General features: G+C 38.3%; 2 protein-coding genes and 1 long non-coding RNA gene across 4 annotated transcripts in view; 2 read left to right on the plus strand and 1 right to left on the minus strand.

The window, feature by feature from the left end:
* The first annotated feature begins 2,327 nt into the window (after window positions 1-2,327).
* LOC135086969 (uncharacterized) overlaps window positions 2,328-23,768 on the plus strand; it is a 70,043-nt gene continuing 48,602 nt past the window's right edge. Inside the window, exon 1 of one of the 2 annotated variants that reach the window (XM_063981816.1) lies at window positions 2,328-2,610. In XM_063981816.1, coding sequence (XP_063837886.1) covers window positions 2,423-2,610 — 188 coding nt within the window. In that variant the 5' untranslated portion in view covers window positions 2,328-2,422. The remainder of the gene's footprint in view (window positions 2,611-23,768) is intronic. The other variant, XM_063981817.1, reaches the window with a different exon arrangement.
* On the plus strand, window positions 19,026-20,590 carry LOC135086980 (uncharacterized). Its single transcript, XR_010260652.1, has 2 exons — window positions 19,026-20,171; window positions 20,260-20,590. It is a non-coding gene; the product is annotated as an uncharacterized LOC135086980 (long non-coding RNA).
* LOC135086959 (uncharacterized) lies at window positions 20,578-22,552 on the minus strand. Its single transcript, XM_063981796.1, has 3 exons — window positions 22,066-22,552; window positions 21,646-21,851; window positions 20,578-21,518 (listed from the first exon to the last, which is right to left on the minus strand). Exons 1-3 carry the CDS (start codon window positions 22,395-22,397, stop codon window positions 20,614-20,616), a joined length of 1,443 nt encoding a protein of 480 aa, XP_063837866.1. The 5' UTR covers window positions 22,398-22,552; the 3' UTR covers window positions 20,578-20,613.

Raw genomic sequence — 23,768 nt, forward strand, 5'->3', positions numbered from 1 at the left:
CACCACAACCAGCCCACCTGACGAAACCACTCGGCCGGTTTCGTCAGTTAAACTTGATTTTACAGAAAACTGTTGCGTAATTAATATTTAACTGTGTATTTTTTTACAGGTAGTGTACTTGTTTACACCTAGGTTCAACCCAACCCATGATTTAAAGGATAATTGTTCTATGATCTGAGATTTTGATAGAACGCTTTGCAGTGGAAAGTAAGCTTCATTGTTTTATAGGCTGTTTTTGGCGTAACAAAACCACCCTGTAAGTTAAGAATGCTGCCAGTTAAAACTTGAGTTAGGCTCGAATCAACACGTGGCTTTACTGAAAAGATCGGTCGGAAAAGGATCGGTGTTTCAGAGAGGTAATCGATCCAGCTAGGGGATTTCTTAGAACTTTGTCCAATCGATTGCGATGACTATTCCGTGAAATGAAATAGCACTCAAAGATTGGTTTGGAACATCAATTATAATCTTGAATTTATAATAGTTCTTGGATATTCATTAATTTTTGTTTCGACCTATGCCGTCTAATTCTGGAAGAATGTCCATGGATTTCCACAACAATGGTAGGTAGTTACTGCGTTGCCAGGTGTTCTCGACACCTTCACCAGATCGTCGGACCACTTAGTAGGAGGCCTGCTTACTCTACGTTTTCCGGTTGGACTCGTCACTCGAGAACTTTTCTGCATGAACCTTTAAGATCTATTTCAATAAAATTGTTTGTTATTGTTTGTTTAAAGTTTTATAGTCGGCGTGGAAGTGAAGTGTATTCTGTGGCTCACAGTCAAAGCTATTGTATGATGTTATATAAGATCAATATTTGAGTCAGAGCGTAATAAATATTTATTTAAATGGTTTTATTAGCAAATAGCAAGTCTGCGCGGACGCAGGTCTTAGGTCATCGTGACGTCATCGCGGAAGCCTCGCTTTCCAAATCGAAAGCGAGTGGCGAATCGAATATGCCCATGGCTATATTTAGACGTTTGTTTCCTCGTACATCCACTTGCGAAAGAGCCTGTTTATAATCACTTCCTCGGACTCGTTTAGATTTTTCCTTGGGATTCTATCTCAAAGTATTGCATGAGTAAAACGATACAAGCATTAGGTAAAACTTCACGGCTATAGACATTACCTACTGTAATTGCGTTCTGCGGAGCGGTCTTTCTTTGCCCTTTTAGGCCATAACATACCTAACCGGTATTTTCTTATTTTCCTACAAAATGTAAACAAGTGAACTTCAGCCGAACATTAATCAACCCACAAACACCTTTTAGCCACAAAAAAAGTACTATTGAGTTTTTTTCTTTCTTTAAATAAAAAATAGGTTTAATTTCAATAGCTTATCAGGGCCTAAGTATTTCTAATAGGCAAAAGCCGTGGAGAGTGGTTAAGGTCAGCGTGGCCTTTACCCGCCCAGAGTCTGCAACTGGAACTAAATTAATTAAATTTAAACGCGTAGAATAAATGGGAGAATGTTTATATTCTTTCCCACAAGAACAACTTGATGAAACAAGAGCTGGTAATGCTTCATTATCATTATAAACAAAGTCATGCGTCAGCTAGTAAGTAATAGACCTCGGTAAATAAGAATTTAGAATACAGACTTACATTAACAAACCATCGTGTGTTCTACCCCTAATATTCTATTTTATCCAAAACTATTCGTCACCATCATCATCAGCCTAATTGAATTCTTCAGGCAGATTCACCGCACTGCTGGCTGGATATAGTAGGTCGGTATAGGTCATCTACAATACTGCAATCTGCACGTCACTGGGCGCATCCTCATCTGCCTACTCAACAAAACGTAACTTGTAAGTTCTGTGGTAAAAACTTACATTTCATGGCAACTTACCTACCTTCTTTCCCCAACATCATGAATCCAAACTTAAAAGTTCAAAGTTTATGTTGATATTTAGGTATAACTTGCGATTACAAGTTATAGTGAGTGAGTTTTTGTAACCTATTATAACCTAACACGTCAAACTTTTTGATACTGCTACCAACTAGGTACGATAGTAGATAAAACGCCTTGCTCTTTTTTCTTAGGATATATTTCGTATTAATTATACTAATTGTCAAGTTACGGATACTCAATGCAAATTGTCATGTCGAATTTAATAAATTATTTTTAAGTTAGCAAGTTTCAGCAAAAGTGGAACACTCCTCGGGCTAACGTCATCGTCGCGTGGCATCGTGAGGAAGCGACGCGGCACTCGCTCGCCCGCGGAGCAGCCGCAAGCCCTGCCGTCTCGCTCCGATGTACCTCCGCCGCGACGCGCGAGCAAGACGGAGCACCACGCTGACAACGCAAACTTTACTCGAATTCCAAGTTGGCGATCCGACACAACCCGTTCAGTCGTTCCCCGGCACCGGCACTGAGCGTCCGCGTTTTCCTCTCCCAAAACTAACTTTTCGTAAGTTCGACATGACGTTACGTTGCGTCCTCGCGGTGTTGGCGCTGGCCTGCTCCGCGCTCGCGGGCCAGGAGGTCACCGAACTCAAGGTGGACGTGGTCAGCGTGCCCGAGGGCTGCACCACCAAGTCCAAGCACGGCGACATGCTGACCATGCACTACACCGGCACCCTGGACGACGGCCACAAGTTCGACTCCAGGTAAGTGCACATTCGCAGCTTCCTCAGCGAGTTGCAACTCTATGCTGGCGGGCGAAAACCTCTTTTACCGTGTGAGAGCTGCAAAGATATTTATCTGTGGCCGGTAGTCTTAAAACTTAAAAAACTGCGAGAAACTTGAGCTGAGTTTTCCATGAAGTTGTTAATTTAAGTAGGGCATGCTACGTGCATATTTCAACAGGTGCGCATTATTTTGGATTGGGCTCGGTCGTGCCTTGAGGTTCCTTAACCTCATGATTTCTAAATATATCGTTGTTTTGCCACGTTAGTGGAATCAGTTGACACGGTTTGTTGTGGAGATGAGCGTGAGCCGTGAGCGCGCGGGTCTCGGAGGATTCCGGCACAATTCCGGTTTCTCGCGAATATCGTGGATGCGTGAATGAATGACTTGTGAATTTAATTGTTGACTTAGCATTCGACACCGCGTCCGCTTGACCTGATTCACGTAGGTGGACGACGACATTCAGTTTGCTTATCAAGACAGAACTGATTTTAACCGAATCATCAATCATTTCTTTCGTACATAAAGACATTTCTTACGATGATTCCTTACTAACGTGAAGTAAATTCCAATTGGTTTTACAAGAATTTAAAGAAGAAACTGCGGAGTATTTTTTTGTTACTAATCACCATGCTTAAGGCTAAGCTTTAATGAATTATTCTACAAGCGAATAATTAAATGCACTCTTTTACGAGTATTTGTTTCTCGGATGAATAACTTACAAACTGATACCTACCGAAGTAAGGTAGGTTGTTTAAATGCACTTAAATTAAATGTAAAACGATAACACAACATGATACCTATAACCAATTTATTGATGACCGACAAAATATTTTTTTTAAAGTGATCATCATATCGTAACTTCCAAGGGATTTGCATTGTCTCTAATCCATGTGAACGGGTTTCTAATTGGAAAAGGTTCTTTAAAGGTTAATCGCCTCCAAACATATAATAGACATTGAATTATTTCTGCAGTTTTGGAAATTAAACACACTACCTGCAAAATGCTTTAAAAAATACTCAGTAACTAAATACGTTTCAAAGTAAAACCTTTTGCAAGAGATATAAAAGACATCAAAAGTTCAATGCAGCGTAGTCATAATCAAACAAAACTGATAAAAAAATAAAATTATCTTAATGATGTTCCGTTTTAGCTCCGGGCACATCCTAATAGATAAAACAGTTCGCTGGCAATGTAATTAACGATATATTTACTGCAGCCGCATACAAAAATAACTTTTACAAATATGTTTTTCAGGAGTTGGTTTAGGAGATGTATTTTTGACACACACATGACGAATTCCAATTCTCGCTCACATCATTACTAATTCGCAGAATGTATTAATGATTAAGAAACATCCCACTAGAGCTGCGGACAACCTATGCCTTTTTACAAGCTTTTATTTAATTTATTGACCGCCTTCTTCGATCCCCTGGACAACTTGTGCTCTGCGGTTTTACAGAGCTTTATCAGCTTCGGAAAAATGATATTGTGATTCTAACCATAAATTATCAGAAGTACCTATAAATTGCTACATTGTTGAGTCTGTCATTCCTCCTCGGTCACTGTGTATGACTGTAGCCGTGGGTCAGCACGTCATGACCTGGGTCGCACTCGTACGTGTCATCTAAAATGCCAATTAGCTATAAATTCAAACAGCGGGAGCTATAAAATGTTTTCGTTATTGCCCGATAAAAATAAATATACATGCCAATACTGAATGACCTATTTAATAATAGCATTCAGCTTTCCATTCTATGAATTGATGACCAGCCGTTTGTATTTTAACAAAACATCAATCTTCAACGTGAATTGCTGTTCCATGGAAGTCGGGACCGTGTTCAATGCGCGGAACAAGATTCTTGTTCCATGTTTATTTTATCAAAAAACATTCGGTCGCCTCTGAAACCAAAGGAACTAAAATATTCCCAGTTCTGCGAATCGAGGGAAACAATTGGCCCAATGTCCCTACAAATGGTCACAATAAAATAGCTGCCTTCCCCTTTCCACGTGACGGAGACGACGGCAATTGGACCTTCGTCGGGTTTATTGTCGGATCGGAGAGGTGCGCGCTCCGCACAAACAATGATGTCATCGACGTAAACTGCCTTTTTGCTGCTGAGGTGAACGAAGAGTGTTTCATCCACCATCGTACACAATGCCTTCTCACGTCACACCTGTCAGTGATGCTAAACATAATGTTTATTCACTAGGTACTAGGTAATTCTATTGCAAATGACAAACACAGTTTCAAAAAGCATTAATGAAATATGCAAATCTCGCCATAAGAGCAAACTAACTTCGAGCTGGTATTTTAAACCATTTTGCTGAATCTTTTTCCAGATGTCGTCATAAAGTCCTTTTGAGGTGTCACATAAGGAATAGTTAGTTATATTAGCAGCTAGAACGGTTGGAATACGTCTCCATCATTTGCATTTTAAATCCAAATTTCTGCAACGAAGCAGTCACGTTTAGGTTTTATGAGAAGATAAAGATATCCCTCACCGCTAAGAGCAATGAACAGCCTGTCTCATAAATAATGGAATATTAATTTCATTTTATCAACTACTCAAAACTGCGGGAAAGTTGCCCTATCCCGAAAGTGGCCGGGACAAAGTGCGGGACGCAGGACAATGTAGGCGTCGGATAAATAAATTAATTTATTAAACCGAGCAGTTGTGAAGTTCCTCGCAAGAAACTGCAAAATTGGAGTTCATACATTCTGGGCGGCGTACACACGATTTTCGCGAGCGTGATTAGGCAATGAAAAGTTTCGTATAGCGCGGTGAAGTTTCGTTATTATTATGGGCTTGAGAATTTAACCTTTAATTGCCGGGCGCCTCGCACCTGCCGAGCCCTCTCCCTGCGGTTACCACTTTATCGTTCTTCTTCGCGCTCCGGCGAATATTTTTCTCCCTTCCACTCGCTGCTCCTAACCGTAAAATCTGACGCGATTTAAATAAATTAAACAGAGAAAGTATCATCTCGCTCGTAACACTTACACCATAAAGTTAAATTGTAAGCGAGCAGACGCTTCAAAGTCTATTGCGAAAAGATCTTAGACTCCGTTAAAAATGTATGTGATAAAGAAAAACTGAGCGTACCCGGCAGCCGTAATGACGGAACTGTGTTGCGATTAGAGGTGCGTCAAAAATTCAGCGCGTGTCATGAGGCGGCATGACCCGCGCGTGTGCACCGACCACGCGCTCGCGCCTGGTGAAGACAGCAGAGTGTACATTTCTGCTGCTACATAGCACCTATTTATTACTCGTACAACTATATCGTACATAAACTGTCACCGAGTGTTTAGCTTGATAGATTGATGATCATCGAAAGGCCTCAAAGGGGCGCAGCGCTCGCCCCATGTGACACGTGAACGGTGATGATGTGGTCGTGTTACGAAGTGACATGAAATTTTTCTCAAATTCCGAACTAGGTACGTAAGTAATGTTTGCATACCTACCTACTCGTACTTTCTAACTAGTGACAAGTCACGCATGCCACACGCCACGTCACGCCACGTGGGCAGACTTAGGCCATAAATATGCGGCACAGCGTTGCCGACATTTTTATTACACATTTGAAAGAAAAATAAACCAATGGGTTAATGTAAACATAACTGGTCGAATTTAAAGTTTAATAAAGTAGTAAGTAGTAAGATTCATATTCTGATTTGAAGTAGGTATTTTGTGGAAATTAACATAAAAATAAGTTCGCGTTAAAGAGAGTTTGTTTCTTTACTTGCCCCGCAATTGAACACACGATTCGGCGTAATTAAGTAGTTAATATTCATGCCCGCTCGGTCTGCACTTTCCGTTTTATAGTGATACAATGTTAATGTTGATAAAAATTCAAGTGTGTTGTCCGCGGGAGGGAGGGCCAAGTTCCACTTTCTACCAGATTATCATAATACAGGGCGGTTCATTTCTTATGAATGGCTGTCTGTCTAAATAAGATTGAAATCTTAAAGACTGCGTCACGTAAAAATATTGTATTTTTTGTGTTTTCTCTTGAGACCTAAGCTTGGTCTTTAGTCTCCAGAAATATTTAAAAAGTTTCTCTATCCATGAGGTTGTAGATCCTGGCTACACAGGAGTTGCAGTGGTGGGAACGAGAGGCGGGAATAGTCCCGTTATCCATGAGGTTGTATCCATCCTAAACACCCTGTACAGAGCGGGTGCTGCGGCCGTTACTGGCAATTCGGCAACTTTTAATTGTGCGGAACCGCCAGCGACACTAATTACCAACGTTTTTAGCTGCATTTAGAAACCCTGATGGGTAAATCGGAGTTTTTTACATTATAATTGCAGCTCGCGAAACTTTGCGACCAAACTACAGGGGATAATGGGCTACTTCCCACCACATGTCACTTGTAAAGCTCCAAATTTAGAAGCTATTCTTATTGTTTGTTCCTTTTCGCTCTATATCCGAGTGAAACAGTATTTTTATTGATTTAATGATATTATACATGCGAATGACATGAATGTTATTCTCATGATAAATGAAAGCATAACCAATCCAATCAAATGAAATTCTATGGGCATTTAATAATTCGAGCAGTAGGTACCAATATTATGGATGAATGAAAAAACTTCTCCAAAGTTAATTTACCAGGGTAATCCAATTCGTGATACACCTTGAATTTCCATTTTCCGCTGCGATGTCAAGAGCTGTCCAAGGCAGAGTGCATTATGCGAGTTGTCCGTAATCCCTGTGGCCGCGTCTCCCCTGCTCCTCGGATATCACAACTTACGGTAATCCTGTTAAACTTGCCCTGGGAGCTTGACTCACGACTAATTTTACTGATCAACCCTTTGCAATTGAAAATGCAGTTCAAAACTGTTTCAACCTCAGATCATTAGGATCTGAGGTTTCAACTTACTCGTAGTGTGATTGTGAGATAGGTACATCTCAATTTATTTATTTGTTAAAGTTACACGAAGATTTTTGCAACAATAAGTTATTTCCATTGAAAAACTAGGACAAACTCTCAGAACAGGTGTTCGGTCTCAGCCATTAGTGGTGAAAAGTAAGTTGCAAGATTTCCTACTCCTAACAACATTCTTTTGTTCGAGAGTCTAATTAATTTGTTGAAAACATTTATTCTAGGTAATTAGAAAACAATGGTATCGCTGTTCACGCGTAAGATTGAGGCGCCTCCACGAGCTTTGTAGCATTCGTTCAACAAAGTAGGTGCGTCCCGGCAGAAGTTTTGTTTCCACCTGGAAAGTTTCATTGCGATGTTAATGTTTGATGCGCCCGCGCAGGTGGAAGCTCCTGAAACCAAATTAGCCATTTATTAAGAAAATTTGTAAGGCTGAAGGTTCCTTTTGAACAGTTAGATTTGTTATAAGTAATCATACATTTGATAAACAATTCGTTTTTTTTAACCTCAGAACATTGAAAGTAACATCAAAGTAGGTATTGACTATTTACGATTCAGACTTCGATCATTACCATATTATACCTACCATACCATATTAAAAAATGAAATCACAAGTCAAGTATCACTACATAGTATAAAGCAAAGTTGCTTTCCGCTGTATGCTTATATCTTGAAAATTACGCAATGGATTTTGATGCGGTTTTAAATAGATAGAGTGAATCAAGAGGAAGGTTTATCAATTAGCATAGCCCGTGCGAAGCCGGGGCGGGTCACTAGTTTCAGTATAAATTCAGAAACAGAGCTTTTGAAGACATGAAAAATTTTGTAGAGATAGATCGTGACGACGGATCCTTTTTATGTCGTTCGAAGCCGCGGGCATAAGCTAGTTAGCCGATAAGTCCGCCCAACTAAGCTCAGTTGATGACATTAGCGTCACGAGTTAACGCCAGCGGTCGCTGACTGGCGCTGACACCGCGCAGACAGCGCTGCTTGCTGCGCTAGTTAGCGGGTTCAGCTGATCCATCATCCAATCAGCCAATTACCGCGAAACGGTTCGGGTTCGAATCCCACATGGGACCCAGTGTCACTGTAAATTTATTTTTAATCACACGTGTGTGGTGTGGAGATTGAATATGGTTGTTCAGCCATGGATTCCTCTTAGTTTGGGACTTTGATTATTTACTTGGACTTCGCTATGAAACAGGCGATACTTTTTTAGTTTGAGTATGGAAGTAGAGTGCGAAAATGATTTATTTATTCTATTTTATTCCAAAATAGTTAGTTATTTCATGGCTTATGTATGGGCAGCCTTTTGAACCGACTTCAGAAAAAGGAGGTTCACTACACATGGGCGGTACCTACTTGTAACTTGAACGTGCGCACACGCATTGTCAGTCGGTCGGCGCTTGACATCGTTTGAGGGGAAAGTCGACTACGTTTGGGTTTCTAAACGCCTCTTAAACGTACATGCGATTTGCAATCTAAACTCATCGACAACCTTCTACTCATTTGATGACATAAAATTTCATTTAACAATTAAATATTTTGAAAGTTTTATGTGAATATGGTCAAGACTTTAGATGGGACATCGATATTTCCCATTTAGAATATTAATAACTGTTAACTCAAATTAAGCATACAGATGATGTCATAAGTGCCACTTGTGGTCTAAACTGAATAAATACTTTTGATTTTGATTTTGATTTTGTCAAAGCAAATAATGTGACTCAGAAAGACATATTTGACAATCAATTACATCAGACAACATCGTCACAATATAGAAAGTGTCTGTCCCCAAAAGTTTCATTAAAATCCTTTATGGACAACGTCAGCCTATGAGCCTCTATCAAGCGTGTCTCACATTTTTGAAGCAAAGGTTTTACGCCCGTTAGGTAAAGAAGCAAAAAATCCATCACCTACGAGACTCTTTATGCAGTAACAGTGACGAGGCCTGTGTACGCTCTTTAGATTGATTACTTTGAGAAGGTTCAATCTCGTTATTAACTACTAACTAGAGTGTTCAATTTGATACCCTATCAAAAACGATTACCCGATCACACACGAGGAGCGCAGTTGCCCTAACTCTCATTTAAGTTGGGCGAGAGCTCGCACCTCGATGCATCATCGCTAGTTATTAAAACATTATAATGTTGCTGGAGGGGTTCAAGTTTTTAGTTAAGTTTTGACTTACGCGGTGCTGGTAGAGTGACGTTTAAAGTTAGGAACGCAGTCATGCGTTCCCCCGTCTTTGCCCGCTTCTTACTGTCATGGTCATCATGGCATGTAAAAATCTAGATTATGAAAGTCGTAGACACTGCTAACAACACAAAATGTCCATGAAACCTAGTTATACTTGAGTGCTACATCTATCCCTGGGACTACGTATCGAAGCTGTAGAGGTCAACCTCCCCCAGGGCTCAAATAGCACCGATCAAGCTAACGAGCTGGCTGATTGTCGCGCGTTTGGCGCAGCCCTGCCTTAACAACTCGCATCGACTTGGGATCGCATAGTTTAAACTTCGCGAGTTATCTAAATAATAACTTCGCGTAAAACAACTTTAGTTTTAGCGTAACGCTATTCAAAAGGCGTGAGGCTGGATTCACACTCGTAACACGTGTAGGGGAATTTGTGAATTTCATATTTTGAGCTAACCCTTTAGACCTAATTTACAGGTCAAAATCGGACCCAGGGCCACCGCGTCGTAATAGCAAAATATTTTTGTTTATTTTTCCCGATTTGGCTAGAATATGTAAACGGAATCTTAACGAATAATATTGAGATGACACGTCAATATCATAATGGCCGACGATAGAGAAAGAGGAAAATTGAACTACATAGAACCTACCAAGTAGGCAATATTCTAAATACTTTTACAAAAATTTGGTATGAGACAATATAATGTATAAAAGCTTTGATACAAAATACAATTATGTATCACCACGTCTACGGCCAAATTGGCAAAATAATTAAAACGACGCGACACGCGATGCGGTTTTCAAAAAAGCTCATAGCAAAATGTTGTGCAGGTACTTATTGCGAAAGTTGAACATACCTGCGACTGTCATCTGTGCAACTTGTTTGTTAGATCTCTACTGAAATTATTTCAATTTGTGTTGTAACTCCCGGCTTTTGAGTTCGGCGGCAAAAGTGAACTGCGTTAATGGGAAATTGTTGACAACTTTAGTTTATTAAATATATTTGCTGTTCATTTTAACACCGAAAAAGGCTCCTCAGTTTAGATAGCGAATAATAGAATTGAGAGCATACCTAATCCAAAGGTATTCCCGAATATAGAGCGGCCATTTTGTTCCAATCACATTGTAACGCGGTGCAAGGCAAGTCCACACAGTACAGTCTAGGGGCGTTTTCCATTAGCAATTTTGATTACTTTGTATTTGTGTTGTCGAATCGACGGATAGAAATTTAATGAGGAATCCCACAGTCCCAGTCTGAAAGAAAATGAAGCTCCAATCTAATCTGTGGGTCTCCGAAAATCGACTAGTAATTAATTGGCGAGGCGGACTGTACCGGCTTTGGTCAAATAATGTGTTGATTTAATGGATTCTCTTTGGGGAGACAGTTCCCACGAACAGTGATTGGATAATGTTTTTGATAACCAAAATTATAAAGTACGAGTACTATATTGATAATTAAATATCCAGTGGGCTTACCGTAATAAAAGTCAAAGCCATATTAAATGCTTGCCTTAAAACTTGACTGCCATGACCGTTTAATAACGTTATTAATACCTACTCTACTTGGTAAAATTAATAGTTTCTATTTTGGCCTGTCAAATTAATAATTCGGAGAGTGGATCGATAAGATCTATTTGAGGTCATTAATTGATTTATTGACTGAAAAACGATTTTTCATTAAGTACCTACTACTTTTTCTGGCATCTTCGATTCTTACGTTAATTATCGTACCGCAAAGCCATACATTGTACCAATTATTTCACGTTATCAATTCGAACAAGCCACAGCTCTTAATTAATCTGAGAACACGCAGCCAATAAAGGATTTACATTTCGCAAAAGTATCCGCATTTTATTCAAAAATCATATTCGAGAATGCAACAAGGAAGCGCATAAAGGTTCGCGGAAATTTTGGTTTGATCCAACGGTTGGTGGGTTCCTTGTTTTTATCTTGGCATTGATCGTGTGTCGCAAGCTGGCCTATTGTCTGGGACAAAGGCTCCCAGGTGTTTATTAAGGCCGGTGAATTGCGGCTTATCTGATATGCAGCGACGGCGCCGCACAATTGATTCGGCTGGACTTTCAATCTTTGTCTTAGCGATCCCATCTTGCCAGGACACGACCTCGTGATTACAAACCGCAAACCTCGCATTCACATGTTTGCAACCAGTTTCGCGACACTAGGTATTAACCATTGTACGACTAATGCTGACTTCTAAAAGTTCTAAACGACACGAGATCTCGAGGACCGAGGCTCTAGGCTTTCTGTCATAGTCAATTAGAGTTAGAGTTAGGTAATTAGCTACTCTACTACTTTTACTACTTTCTTTTCAGGATCATAACAACCGATGCATTTAAGCTGACCCAAGTATTTTAAAATCTTCAATCGAATTGTGTACATGCTGGGAATGCTCAATGAGAGCCAGAGCAAGTCTGTCGAAAAACTATTAACTATTCTGACAGAGACTTGTCACGTAAGCGAAGCACAGCAAACACACTTACAGAGTTGTAGCGTCAGGCAGCTCAGTGCGCAACCTCAAGTTCTGAAAGGGCAATATAAAGCTAGTCGGTTGGACATGCGAGTTCTGTACTGTAACAGTCTAATTTAGCCACTCATCTCACTTGATACTATGATCTGCTTAATGAATACATCTACCATCCCAAGATTATCGTTACGTTCGACCGAATTCAGCAATTCTTGATATTTGCCAAGTCCCGTGTCCAAAGTACTCTGGGGTTTTTAAATATGTATAATATTACGTCAAATAAAAGTGGCTCGAGTCTCGAATAGTTGAATACGTCGGGTAAAAGCCTAAGAGAAATGAAACTTATCTCTTTTTATAGCAAGTCTGATCGCCAAGTCAACTTTTAACAAAATAATTTATTTGTTGCGTCAACCTGTCTGGACGTCAGACCAATTCTTGTGATAAAAAATTTAAAGCTATTATAAAAAATTTTAAGATTGCCACTTAAAATCAAATTCTTATAGATGTTTTATTGAAATACTCTAATTAATTAATATCTAAGTAAGGCTACTCGTACTTACATTCAATCCACAATTCACAGACGTGTTTCGTTAAAAAATAGGAAACATTTCACCCATTTTTATTAGCATGGCGTGGAGGGGAGGGAAATTGGGAAGTCTCGAGAATGTGGGCGAAGTCGCGGGGGTCACTAGTTAATAATTTATTTAAGAGCGGGTTCCTTGCGGCGGGTCTTCGGCGTTATTTTTCGCACCGCACGAAAATCGCATAATAATTTTGACGGCAAGTCCATGAGTGCTACGGATCTTTGATCCTGAAATCGTTTTTGATTATGAATCATTCACAAATCATTTGCTGTTACTGGATTAGGTATCGTTTTTTAAGTAGAAAAGAAAATCTATTTTTCCTTATCCTCCGGTTTACGTGGGTCTAAAGCTTTCCGTGCCTGGCTCACGACTATCATAATAAATTAAAACATAACCTGCCAAGCCACGTCAACTTTTTTCAGGACGTTCAGATCACCTGTCTCTTAATTTCCCGCCTAAAACCCAGTAAATGTCGCCCGCAGAAAGTTTAAAAACGCTACGGCAACGAATGACATTAGCACACGTCCCCCGCCAGCCTGTTAGAGCGTAATCGCTTGGTCACGCGTCGCCCGCGGATTGCCGCGGATCGTCTATGCTCGACTTGCTAACACGCCGCCTTTAACTCGGCGATTTGCGATGATTATAGTACTAGACGTATTTTTGAATAAAAATAATGTTTATTAATTGATTTCTAATACTCCCCAATTAATACGGCTTGTGTGTAGCACAACTCTACATTTTCTAAGACCAAAAACGCGTTGCTAGGTTTCTTTTAAAATGGCACGGCTTTTAACGATCCTAAAGATTATTTTAGGAACGATACAAAACTCGCACAGGTGCAAGATACTTATTTACAAAACTTTTAATGCAGCTCTGAAATTAATAGAACCAGCCTTTGTAATTTAATAGTGTTTAATAAATAAATAAGTAAAACTATTATATTTATCCTGATTTAAAAGCTGTTTAACATGAAATTATTTGCTGTTCTTTGATTGTTGAAATAACATTGATGCTACAGTGCAAATACTGTTAACCAAACAAATGATTTCCGTTTTCAGAATTCAATTTGCCTTTATCGGCTTAAATAGGTATGATTATGCAAGTAGTATTGATAGCATGAATAAAAAATACTTCTGTAATACCGTAATAGCAGCTATCTTCGATAATTGGCGCGGGGACAATGCATCAGTTAATAATTAACATTGTGCAAGCCTCGCCCGCGGCGCCGCTCGCGACGGTGCAGCGCCGTCCCTCGAGGAAACTGTTTATTTCTGGAAAATGGCACAAATATTGCAGCTAGACGAAGCAAAATATTTGCAGAAATTCATAAAAATTGAGACTTAAGCAGTTTTTCATTCCAATTATTCTTCAAGAGGCAACTTCCATGTCAATAGCATGTAATTTCTAAAACCAGTCCAACATTTCTAGAGACTCTCCAAAACCCCTTCAGTCAGGACGTCTGTTTCAGGAGTAAATAAGTTATTGAAAATGTTTGTGCAATATTTTATATCCGTCTCTACAATGATTACAAAAAGCTCAGCTTTTCCTCTTATGTTTAAGCTGGCCCGTTTTTATATGAAATGAAAATAAAAGCTTTTAAAAGCTCGCGTCACCGTAGCAAAGTTATTTTTAAGTCACGTCGTGCGGATATGGGAACGTATAATCTTATATTCAACTAGTGGGAGAACTGAATTTCCGACATATTCCCGCGACTAGCGAACACCTAGCTAGTTGAATTTTTAGCTAAATTGTCCACTCTGACTCACATTCACCTCAGGCGGGCTTTCAGAGACAATAAAAACATTTTAAACTCACTTTTAGCCCTCGGGATGATAAGAAATGCACTGGCAAAAACCAGGCAGTTTTAAAACGCTTCAACGCGCTCAATTTTGAGCATATCTGGTTTAATTATATTAGCAAGCAGTTAAAAGTGAGGTTAATATGATGACCTGATAATCGATTGACTTTCAATTGTCTTTGCCCATTCGAAACCAATATAATTTATTACGGATCCTCTTTGATTGGTTTGAAGAGAGCGCATTAGAGAACTTTCTTTTTTTTCGTACCAGCTACTTCAAATTTAATGTTCATAAGAATTTTAACATGGCCGGTATGGCCGCACGAAATTAGAAATTAGATTAGCCTCTTGGTGGTCTTCATAAAGCCTCCAGCTAGGAACTTTACCATACCACCCAAAGCTTGTAATCTTTCTTACTCGTATAATCGATATAACCAAATACCTGTATTATTTATCCACCACCATAAGGTGGATAGATACAGGTCACTTACAAAGATTGGTAGGTAAAAAGGTTTTCCTGCATTTGCTAATCCATCATGCCTAGGTCTCAGAGCTTTTACTCCGTCAATAAAAACCAATTAAGCCTCTCGTCCCTCTCACTCACATTTAAATGGTATACGTGAGTAAGAAAGAGCCGACGTCGAATTCATTCGCGTAGTAGGCACCCTGAACGGCAGGCAAAGGTCATCCGCATAACCGATCGACGAAAAAGAAAGTGTATTGTGTACTGCCGAGTGAAAGTGCGGCATCGCGACCCAGCGGCGGGCAATTAGCACTGATCCTCACACGTGATACGTGCGCCCTCTAAACTTACTTTTCGTCTGATCCATTTCGTTGAGCTAAGCTCGCTTCGATTCTTCAGTAAGCTATTCCAAAGTAGAAGTAACAAAACGGTTTAAAACTTGCCCTTGCATAGATGTATTTGCATATTTTGAAACATAGAGCTATAGAGAACTAGGCACTTGCATTCAAACTAAGAAACTCCCACACAGATGAATGACAATTCATTAACAAAATGCGAGTAATAATTAAAAATCTTAATCAGTTCCAGACAGGTTCCAGATATTGAACTTAGCTAATTAAAATGAAAATCCAACCCTCACATCCCACAATACGGCATCAGAATCCAAAGGCAAACAGATTAATACGTGCCTCCATATTTGTTAAAAGGAAACATATGATTTTCTAATCAGCCGGTCGGGATGTCACAACGAAGCCGCGGGCGGTAATTAACGGAAAAACCCGCCTCAAAGGCTAGTCTAGCTCCACGCCCAGACATGTGCCAACAACAATATTTTGGTTGGTAAACGAATAATCAGTTTCAAGCTTAGACTGAGTAGCACCGCCTTACTTTACCCGTAACTACCATAACTTTTGTTAAATCTAAGGTAAGCTGTGGTAAGATGGTGCAACCCAGTCTTACTTACGTGATACTTAAGTAAATCAAGATTGTATGAAAATTGCCATTTCTCAAATAAAATATCATAAATTCTTGATTGTCGATAATTAAACATTGAATAAATCAAATCAAACATACTTTAATTTTATCTATTTATTTTAGGGTCTATGTTTGAAACTATAGATTGTGTAAGACCTTATGTACAACATGGAATGCAATAAAGATATTGACTATTGACTATCATTCAGCATATCACTGTCAAATGATAACAATACGTTTCATTCAATGTTTAATGAAATGCAACTCGATTCGAAACGGACACTGGAAGATGTTTCGGGCAGTTCGCCCCCAGTTCTTACAGCGTTGTCGGTACTCGTCCGGCTCGCATCGCCGGCTGTTCACCGTAATGGGATTGCGGAGATTGCAGACGCACAAAGGCAACGAACAAACAAAACACAATGCTCCAATTTGACAGATTTGACAGTTCCATTTGTTTTACAGGAACCGAACAAAGCTTTCAGACGGTTGTTGTTTCCAATGAAATTGCAATTAAAAATGCAAGCTGCTTTGAACAGGTAACCGCTTATAAGGGATTTTGATCCTAGAATACGAGTACAATAGTTTTGTATAACTAAATTATATTTTTCTTTCACACCAAACGTACCTAATTCGATGTCGGTCTCTCATAGAAAAAGCTCGGTTAGCGTCATTCAACTGTGAATAAGTGAAAACTGTTTTTATGTTTTATTCAGTGATGTAGTTAAGTGCACAAAACTTACGCAGGTATATTGGCGAAGCAAAGATTATCCGCACGCCTCTGGCGGCGAAATTTAGAAACTCTCTAAGAACGACACTTTGTTTGTTTATTTGTTGAGGTTATGTTAGATTATTCAGATGGATCACGATTATTTAAAGAAACCTGTTGCTAATAAAAGCAGAAATACGAAATATTGTTGCGTTCCTCAATGTAGTACTTACGGAGATACGGGAATAAGTTTTCATTTATTCCCAAAAGACAAAATAATGAAGAAAAAATGGAAGACTGCTTTAAGAATAGGCAAGCCAATTTCACCATCAATGAGAGTTTGTTCTCATCATTTTCAAACTTCAAACTTTTTTCCGGGCAGTAAGTATTAGGGATGTTGCGAATATTCGCATCCGCATCCGCATATGCGGAACATTCGCATTGATTTTGACATTCGCATCCGCATCCGCATCCGCATAAATCGACGAGGATCTGATGCGGATGCGGATTTGTAGCAGGTCGCGACAAGAAAGAAAGGGGCAGTCCCGGCGAGTGGCGCGCGTCAACCGAATGTGTTGATTGACCAATAGGAAAGCAATGATTTTTGTTTTTGGACCTCAGTGAATCGGTGACGGTGGCGCGTCTTGCTATTGTTTTGTTGTAATTACTAGTGAGTAGTTGTGACAAGTGACAAGAACTGAAGCGTACGTTTGATTTTATTGTGGTTTTTGTTAAGAACTGAACTAACTGTATTGTTTAACGTAATACGTAATACCTTCATTCGTATTACGAACCTTAAGTAAAGTTTTATTTACTATTTGGATAAGCGAACTATGCCAACACCTACGCAAAGTGAAATTTGGACGTATTTCAAACCTGTGGACAACGACCGGTAGAAATCGCAATGTAAAATATGTAACAAAACATATTCGCGAAAGGGCCGAACAACATCGTCATTAATAAATCATTTGAAATCAATGCACGCTAAGGAGTTTGCTTTGTTTGAAAAAGCAAATAACGAAAAGCTACAGAAAATAAAAAATGATGCCGGTAAGTTATATTTTATGCAATATTTTTTTTTGTTAAGTCGGGCGTTTATTATTGTCTGACATCGCTGATTTATCCTTATGATATTATAGTAGTTTTGGGTAATTATATAGGTAGCTATTTAAAAACTTGTAATTTCTTTAAAATAAGGGCCGTTCCTACGAGTTGCGTAAAACTGAATTTTGAATCCAAAATCTTAGATTTGTCATATGAACTAAAATTTAGCTAAAAGTGTAGTTTAAGACAGTTTTTCAAATTTAATTATTAAGTTATGTAATAATTACTAAAAGTAATTCATTCTCTACTTTATTATTAAACTAGCGGCCGCCCGCGACTTCGTACGCGTGGACCTCGTTTTACCCCCCCTTCATCTATCTTACGCGGTTCAGATTTTTTCATACAAATGTTTTTTCCCGCTAACTCCCGTTTCCGTGGGAATTTTGCAATATCCTGTTGTAACTAAGCTTTAAGTTTACTAAGGTACCTGCATGCCAAATTTCAAGCGTCTATCTTACGCGGTTTAGATTTTTCATACAAATGTTTTTTCCCGCTAACTCCCGTTCCCGTGGGAATTTTGCAATATCCTGTTGTAACTAAGCTTTAAGTTTACTAAGGTACCTGCATGCCAAAATTCAAGCGTCTAACTTAAGCGGTTTAGATTTTTCATACAAATGTTTTTTCCCGCTAACTCCCGTTCCCGTGGGAATTTTGCAATATCCTGTTGTAACTAAGCTTCAAGTTTACTGAGGTACCTGCATGCCAAATTTCAAGCGTCTAACTGAAGCGGTTTAGATTTTTCATACAAAAGGATTTTCCCGCTGATTCCCGTTCCCGTGGGAATTCCTAAGTATCCTATAACCTGCCCAGGAGTATGAAAAATAATTGTACCAAGTTTCGTTAAAATCCGTCGAGTAGTTTTTGTTTCTATAAGGAACATACAGACAGACAGACAGACAGACAGACAAAAATTTTACTGATTGCATTTTTGGCATCAGTATCGATCACTAATCACCCCCTGATAGTTATTTTGAAAATATATTTCATGTACAGAATTGACCTCTCTACAGATTTATTATAAGTATAGATAAAAAATGATAAATAAGGCTGTGTTTCTTTCTCTACTAAGCCAACACTTAAGTTTTTTGTACAGATCCGCATCCGCATCCGCATCCGCGGATGTGAGCCTCTTAAAATCCGCATCCGCATCCGCATCCGCGGATGTGGAAAAAAGTGGAGCCGCAACATCCCTAGTAAGTATATTTATGTTTTCTTTATTTCATTTTACATAAATTATATTTATAAGTTATTCATTTAGTTTACGCCAAGGCGAGTTTCTCGTCAGATAACGAGATTATTTTATTGTTCCAGATTCTAAAAGGCAGAAGTTGTTTCCTTATGCCGTACCGTCTCAGAATATTCCTAAAATAAGCTCTGATAAAGAAGTACCATTAGTGCAAATAAAAAAAACAATTGCTCGAGAAAATAGGGCTGTTATTAGACACAGGAAAATAGTGGAATCAAATAAAGAGGTTGGACTTGCTATGGAGAATGAAAAAACTAAATTTGAGGATAATAATATAACTGATAACAACAGTCATCATCATGTCAAGACTTCATCGACACAAGTCAATTTAGTGGATTACAGAAATTATCGTCCCCGAGAAGATTGGAGTTTAGCTGACATTCTTTGTGACAAAGAACCTTTGGAAAAGTGCACTCAAATAAATTTTCTTCCTATGTGGGAAGAGGATAGATCAGCTTTAAAGCAATTAACCCTCTCAGATTTACTTAGTAGTGATATGTATTTATTTACTTTTACGGGTATTCATTCAATAGAACTTTTAGAAACATTGGTGACTTGTGTTAGTGAATTGGCCTTAGATGCTCCAACAAATAAGAAAATGTTATCTGTAAGAGACAGAGTTATTTTGACAATGGTAAAAATTAAACAAAATATGTCATTTAGAGCCATTGGTGTTTTGTTTGGTATAAACAGGCAGACATGTTCTAATTATTTTAATAATATGTGCCCCATGCTGAGTAGAGTACTCAAAGTTATTATTCCTTGGCCTGATATCGAAATGATCCGTAGCAACCTACCTAAATCATTCCAAAAATATAAAAATACAAGAATAATATTCGACTGTGCTGAAACTGTGATTGAAAAATGTAAATGTTTAAAATGTAGAATATTGACATACTCTCAATATAAAAAAAACAATACAGCCAAGTTTAATATTGGAATAACTCCTTCTGGACTTATAACTGAAATAAGTGCATCTTATGGTGGTCGAGCATCAGATAAACATATTGTAAATAAATCAGGAATCTTAAATAAATGCGAGTTTAATGATGGAGTGATGGTGGATAAAGGATACAGGATTGAATCCGAGTGTAATGAAGTTAGTTAAAGATATTAATTGAATAGTTAGTACAAATGACATTTGATTAATTATGCAATGTATTTACATATTAATGTTCTTGTTACAGCGTCTGCTTCAGCTTGTCAGGCCTCCTTTCTTGAGTCAGAAAAAGCAGATGACCAAAGAAGATGCAATCCGCACTGCAGAGATTGCACGGGCAAGAGTGCATGTTGAGAGAGTGATACAGAGATTACGACAATATAAACTTCTATGTGGACCATTACCATGGTCACTGGCGTCTTATTTTGATGATATATTAATTATTGTTGGTGGTCTTACAAATTTGGGTCCACCAATTATTCACATTGATAAATTTATGTAGTTATTATATAATCGGAAGGGAATTTTGTAAGAGTGGCAATAAATTTTTACAGTGAATAAATAATTTAGTACACAGAGTTGTATTTATTTTTATTCAAATTCAGTCATAATTTGATCCATAGTCGTTAACTATTCTAGGAAGAAATTTCTCAAAATAAACATTAACAAGACATACACAAATTTCCAAAATATGATTTTCATCAAATGAAACTCTTCTTACAGCTAAATCTTTTCCTATTTCAGAGTAAACTAAATAATCACAATTTGTAATACCTGACAATAACATGCCTACTTGCATTTGAGTATAATGCTGAGTATTTTTTTTCAAATTTTGATTTTTATCTAATATAGGAATTGCATTCATTTCTATCAGTTCATCTGCAGTTAAACGAGTTCCTTCCTTTAATGTCTTAATCTCAATATTTGTAAGAAAATTTCCATCTTTATCCATGGCAGTACCGTCTAGACTTGCAGAAAGCCATGGTAATTCTGGTCGAACCAGCAATCCAGACTCTAAAATCATGCAGCTATAACGCTCTGCATATAAATCTCTTGCGACTGCTTCACAGCGAAGGCCTCTGATAGTATCTTCATTCCCAAGAAAATTACTGTGAAAAACCTCTTGATATCTTTTATCCCAATCAGCATTTTTATTAGAATAATAAGTAAACTGGGCTCTCGCTTTGGAGGCTGTTAGTCTTACTTTTCTAGCTTTATGCCAAAAAGGAGTACCCTGCTCAGCATTGATTATTTCTGTACTTTGGTCTAATGATACAGCTACATATCTGTTGTAAAATTCAAATTCATTTACTTTACATGTCTTCAACTTTTCTTCAGTCAGTTTTCTTAATATATTTATTACCCGCCACGAATTAAAAGTCAATAGTTTTTCAGGAAATTTTGTCTTGTCTACACTTCTACTAATTACCCTTTCACCATTATCAACAACTCCATCACCTCTTCGCATTAGACTTGTAAATAAAGAATATTCACTGTTTGGTGCGCCTGAAATAAACAGCATAATTTTAGAAACTTCATTTTTGTTTGTAACTGTCCATTCAATCTGAAAATATAATTTTATGAAATTGATGTTTTCCAGGTAGGTGCCATATTATGCTTTACAAGTATTTACTCTGTATTAACTTCATTCTCCAACGACTTTCCATCTCTTCAGTGACTTCTGGCATTGTTTTCACATAGATGTCCCTCTGTCCTTTCACATGGCACATTTCAGACAAAGATTTTGCTTCATATTCCTTCAATGCTGTAGTTTTAAGTGTACCCCATTGTTTCTCAATGTCCGTACAACTCAGGTCCTCCAGATCTGCCTCCTCAGTTCTGAAAAAGATAAAAATAGCTAATCATTTACAATTATGGTCTAGTACTTATATAGGTAAGTACTTTACATTATCTATTACCTGACTGTAAAATTGTTACAGACAGACAGTCAGAGTAAATTAGGTACCTACTTTAACATTATTTTATAGAATTCATAGTGCATATGGATGAGGATGGACAAATGGATATAAAAGTAATTGACCAATTTACAAACCTTGAGAGATAAAGCATAACAGCTAATATGTGTTTACATTTCTCTGAAGCTCCAGCAGGACAATCGCAGACCTTTGTGACTTCTTGTTCATTATCACCAACTAATCTATTTCCATATTCTTGAGATACATCTATCCACAGTTTTATAATGGCTGGATGTTTGGAATTTAATCCCGACGTTCGTAGTACCAGTGCTTGTACATGAATTACGTTATTATTTTTCTCTTTTTTTCCAACCGAAATCACCATTCCACTCCGTAATAATTCTTCACCAGAACGCATTGGTTTTGTGTATCCTGCAGACGCATTAATTACATCGACTATTGACAACATAATTATTGTCTTAAACAGCAAAATGCCACGTAAATCTTATTTGTATTTATTATTTATGTTTTTCCCTGACGTTAATTGTAACGAAAACTGTCAAAGTGTCGTTCTTAGACAGCTTCACAATTTTGACACTAGAGGCGCTAGTTAGAATCTTTGCATCGCCAATAGGTAGGTACTCTATAGGATCTGTCCACACTCAAGCAAAAATCTATTCTCAAGAAATCAAGGCTTAAATATATAGAAACTGAAGCAATTACGACGTGTCCTTATAAAGCTCGGCGTGTTCGAGTGTACAATGTACGTCGGCAAGTTTAAAAAACATTCAAGCAATTTATTTACCGCTTTCGCATTTATTTCCCTGGTGTTTTCATTTGTTTTTTGTCATTTACTATTCCATCGCAGTTCTCAAAGTTAAACACGGCGCTGGAAGTGTTTTAATGTGAATAAAAATATTCACGCTTCCGCGGACCTAAAAACTTTTAACTGGTCCAGTTAAATCGCCGCTGTGCAGTTACAAGAGATAGGTATTTGCTTTAAATTGCAAAAAAAATCAGTACTATTGTTGATTGTCTCTGTCTCTAAGATGTATACTTAATTGTTCAATAAATAATATCTGACGATGCACACACGCACGCCACGTGGTCGCAGTATAAATCAATCTTCGCCAGTCGGATAATAAAAACTTATTCTCGCTTTCATTTATTACTTGTTAGTTTAGAAACGTTTCGCTCCGCGATAATGTTATCAGCGACGTGGCGCGGCCGGGCTGGCTGCGCTTGCGCCGATAAACATATTAGGCGACTTTATTGTGGCTCACTTACGCGTGTCCAATGAAACCGATGCGTAACTGTATTAACTTTCCGTTAGCCCTTCTTAAGTGATATTTTTATTTAGTTGCAATGCCGTGTGCATTTTGTTTCACGCTGTACAAAACAAGTACTTACGGCACGTCTATATTCGTCAAACGATTAAGTTCATCATCATCATCTCAGCCATAGGACGTCCACTGCTGAACATAGGCCTCCCCCAATGTTTTCCAATTTGATCGATTGGTAGCAGCCTGCGTCCAGCGCTTCCCTGCTACCATTATGATGTCGTTGGTCCACCTTGTGGGTGCCTCCATGCCTCTACATATGTGTCGGACCTTATATTATTGCTACAGCTATGTTAGGCTCTATCTAAATAATGCAATTAACAGAGCTAGATGAGTGCAGTTTGTCAAATCTGACGTCACATTGCTATCAACCAAGTCAAGTGGTAGACTATACCTTAGTACCTATAACATAATTATCATTGTATGGTTAAGAATTTTAAAGTTTTCTGTTAAATGCCTTTCCATTTTCATAGGTATTTATTTACTTTCCTGTAGTTCTT

This window comes from Ostrinia nubilalis, chromosome Z, assembly GCF_963855985.1.
Source record: "Ostrinia nubilalis chromosome Z, ilOstNubi1.1, whole genome shotgun sequence".
Lineage (NCBI taxonomy): Eukaryota > Metazoa > Arthropoda > Insecta > Lepidoptera > Crambidae > Ostrinia > Ostrinia nubilalis.

Coding starts and splice junctions, on each gene's coding strand:
- LOC135086959 (XM_063981796.1), bottom strand. CDS start 22,397: ATGTTGTCAATAGTCGATGTAATTAATGCGTCTGCAGGATACACAAAA. Junction 21,852..22,065: donor GTTATGCTTTATCTCTCAAG/GTTTGTAAATTG, acceptor TATCTTTTTCAG/AACTGAGGAGGCAGATCTGG. Junction 21,519..21,645: donor GAGAATGAAGTTAATACAGA/GTAAATACTTGT, acceptor TGTTTATTTCAG/GCGCACCAAACAGTGAATAT.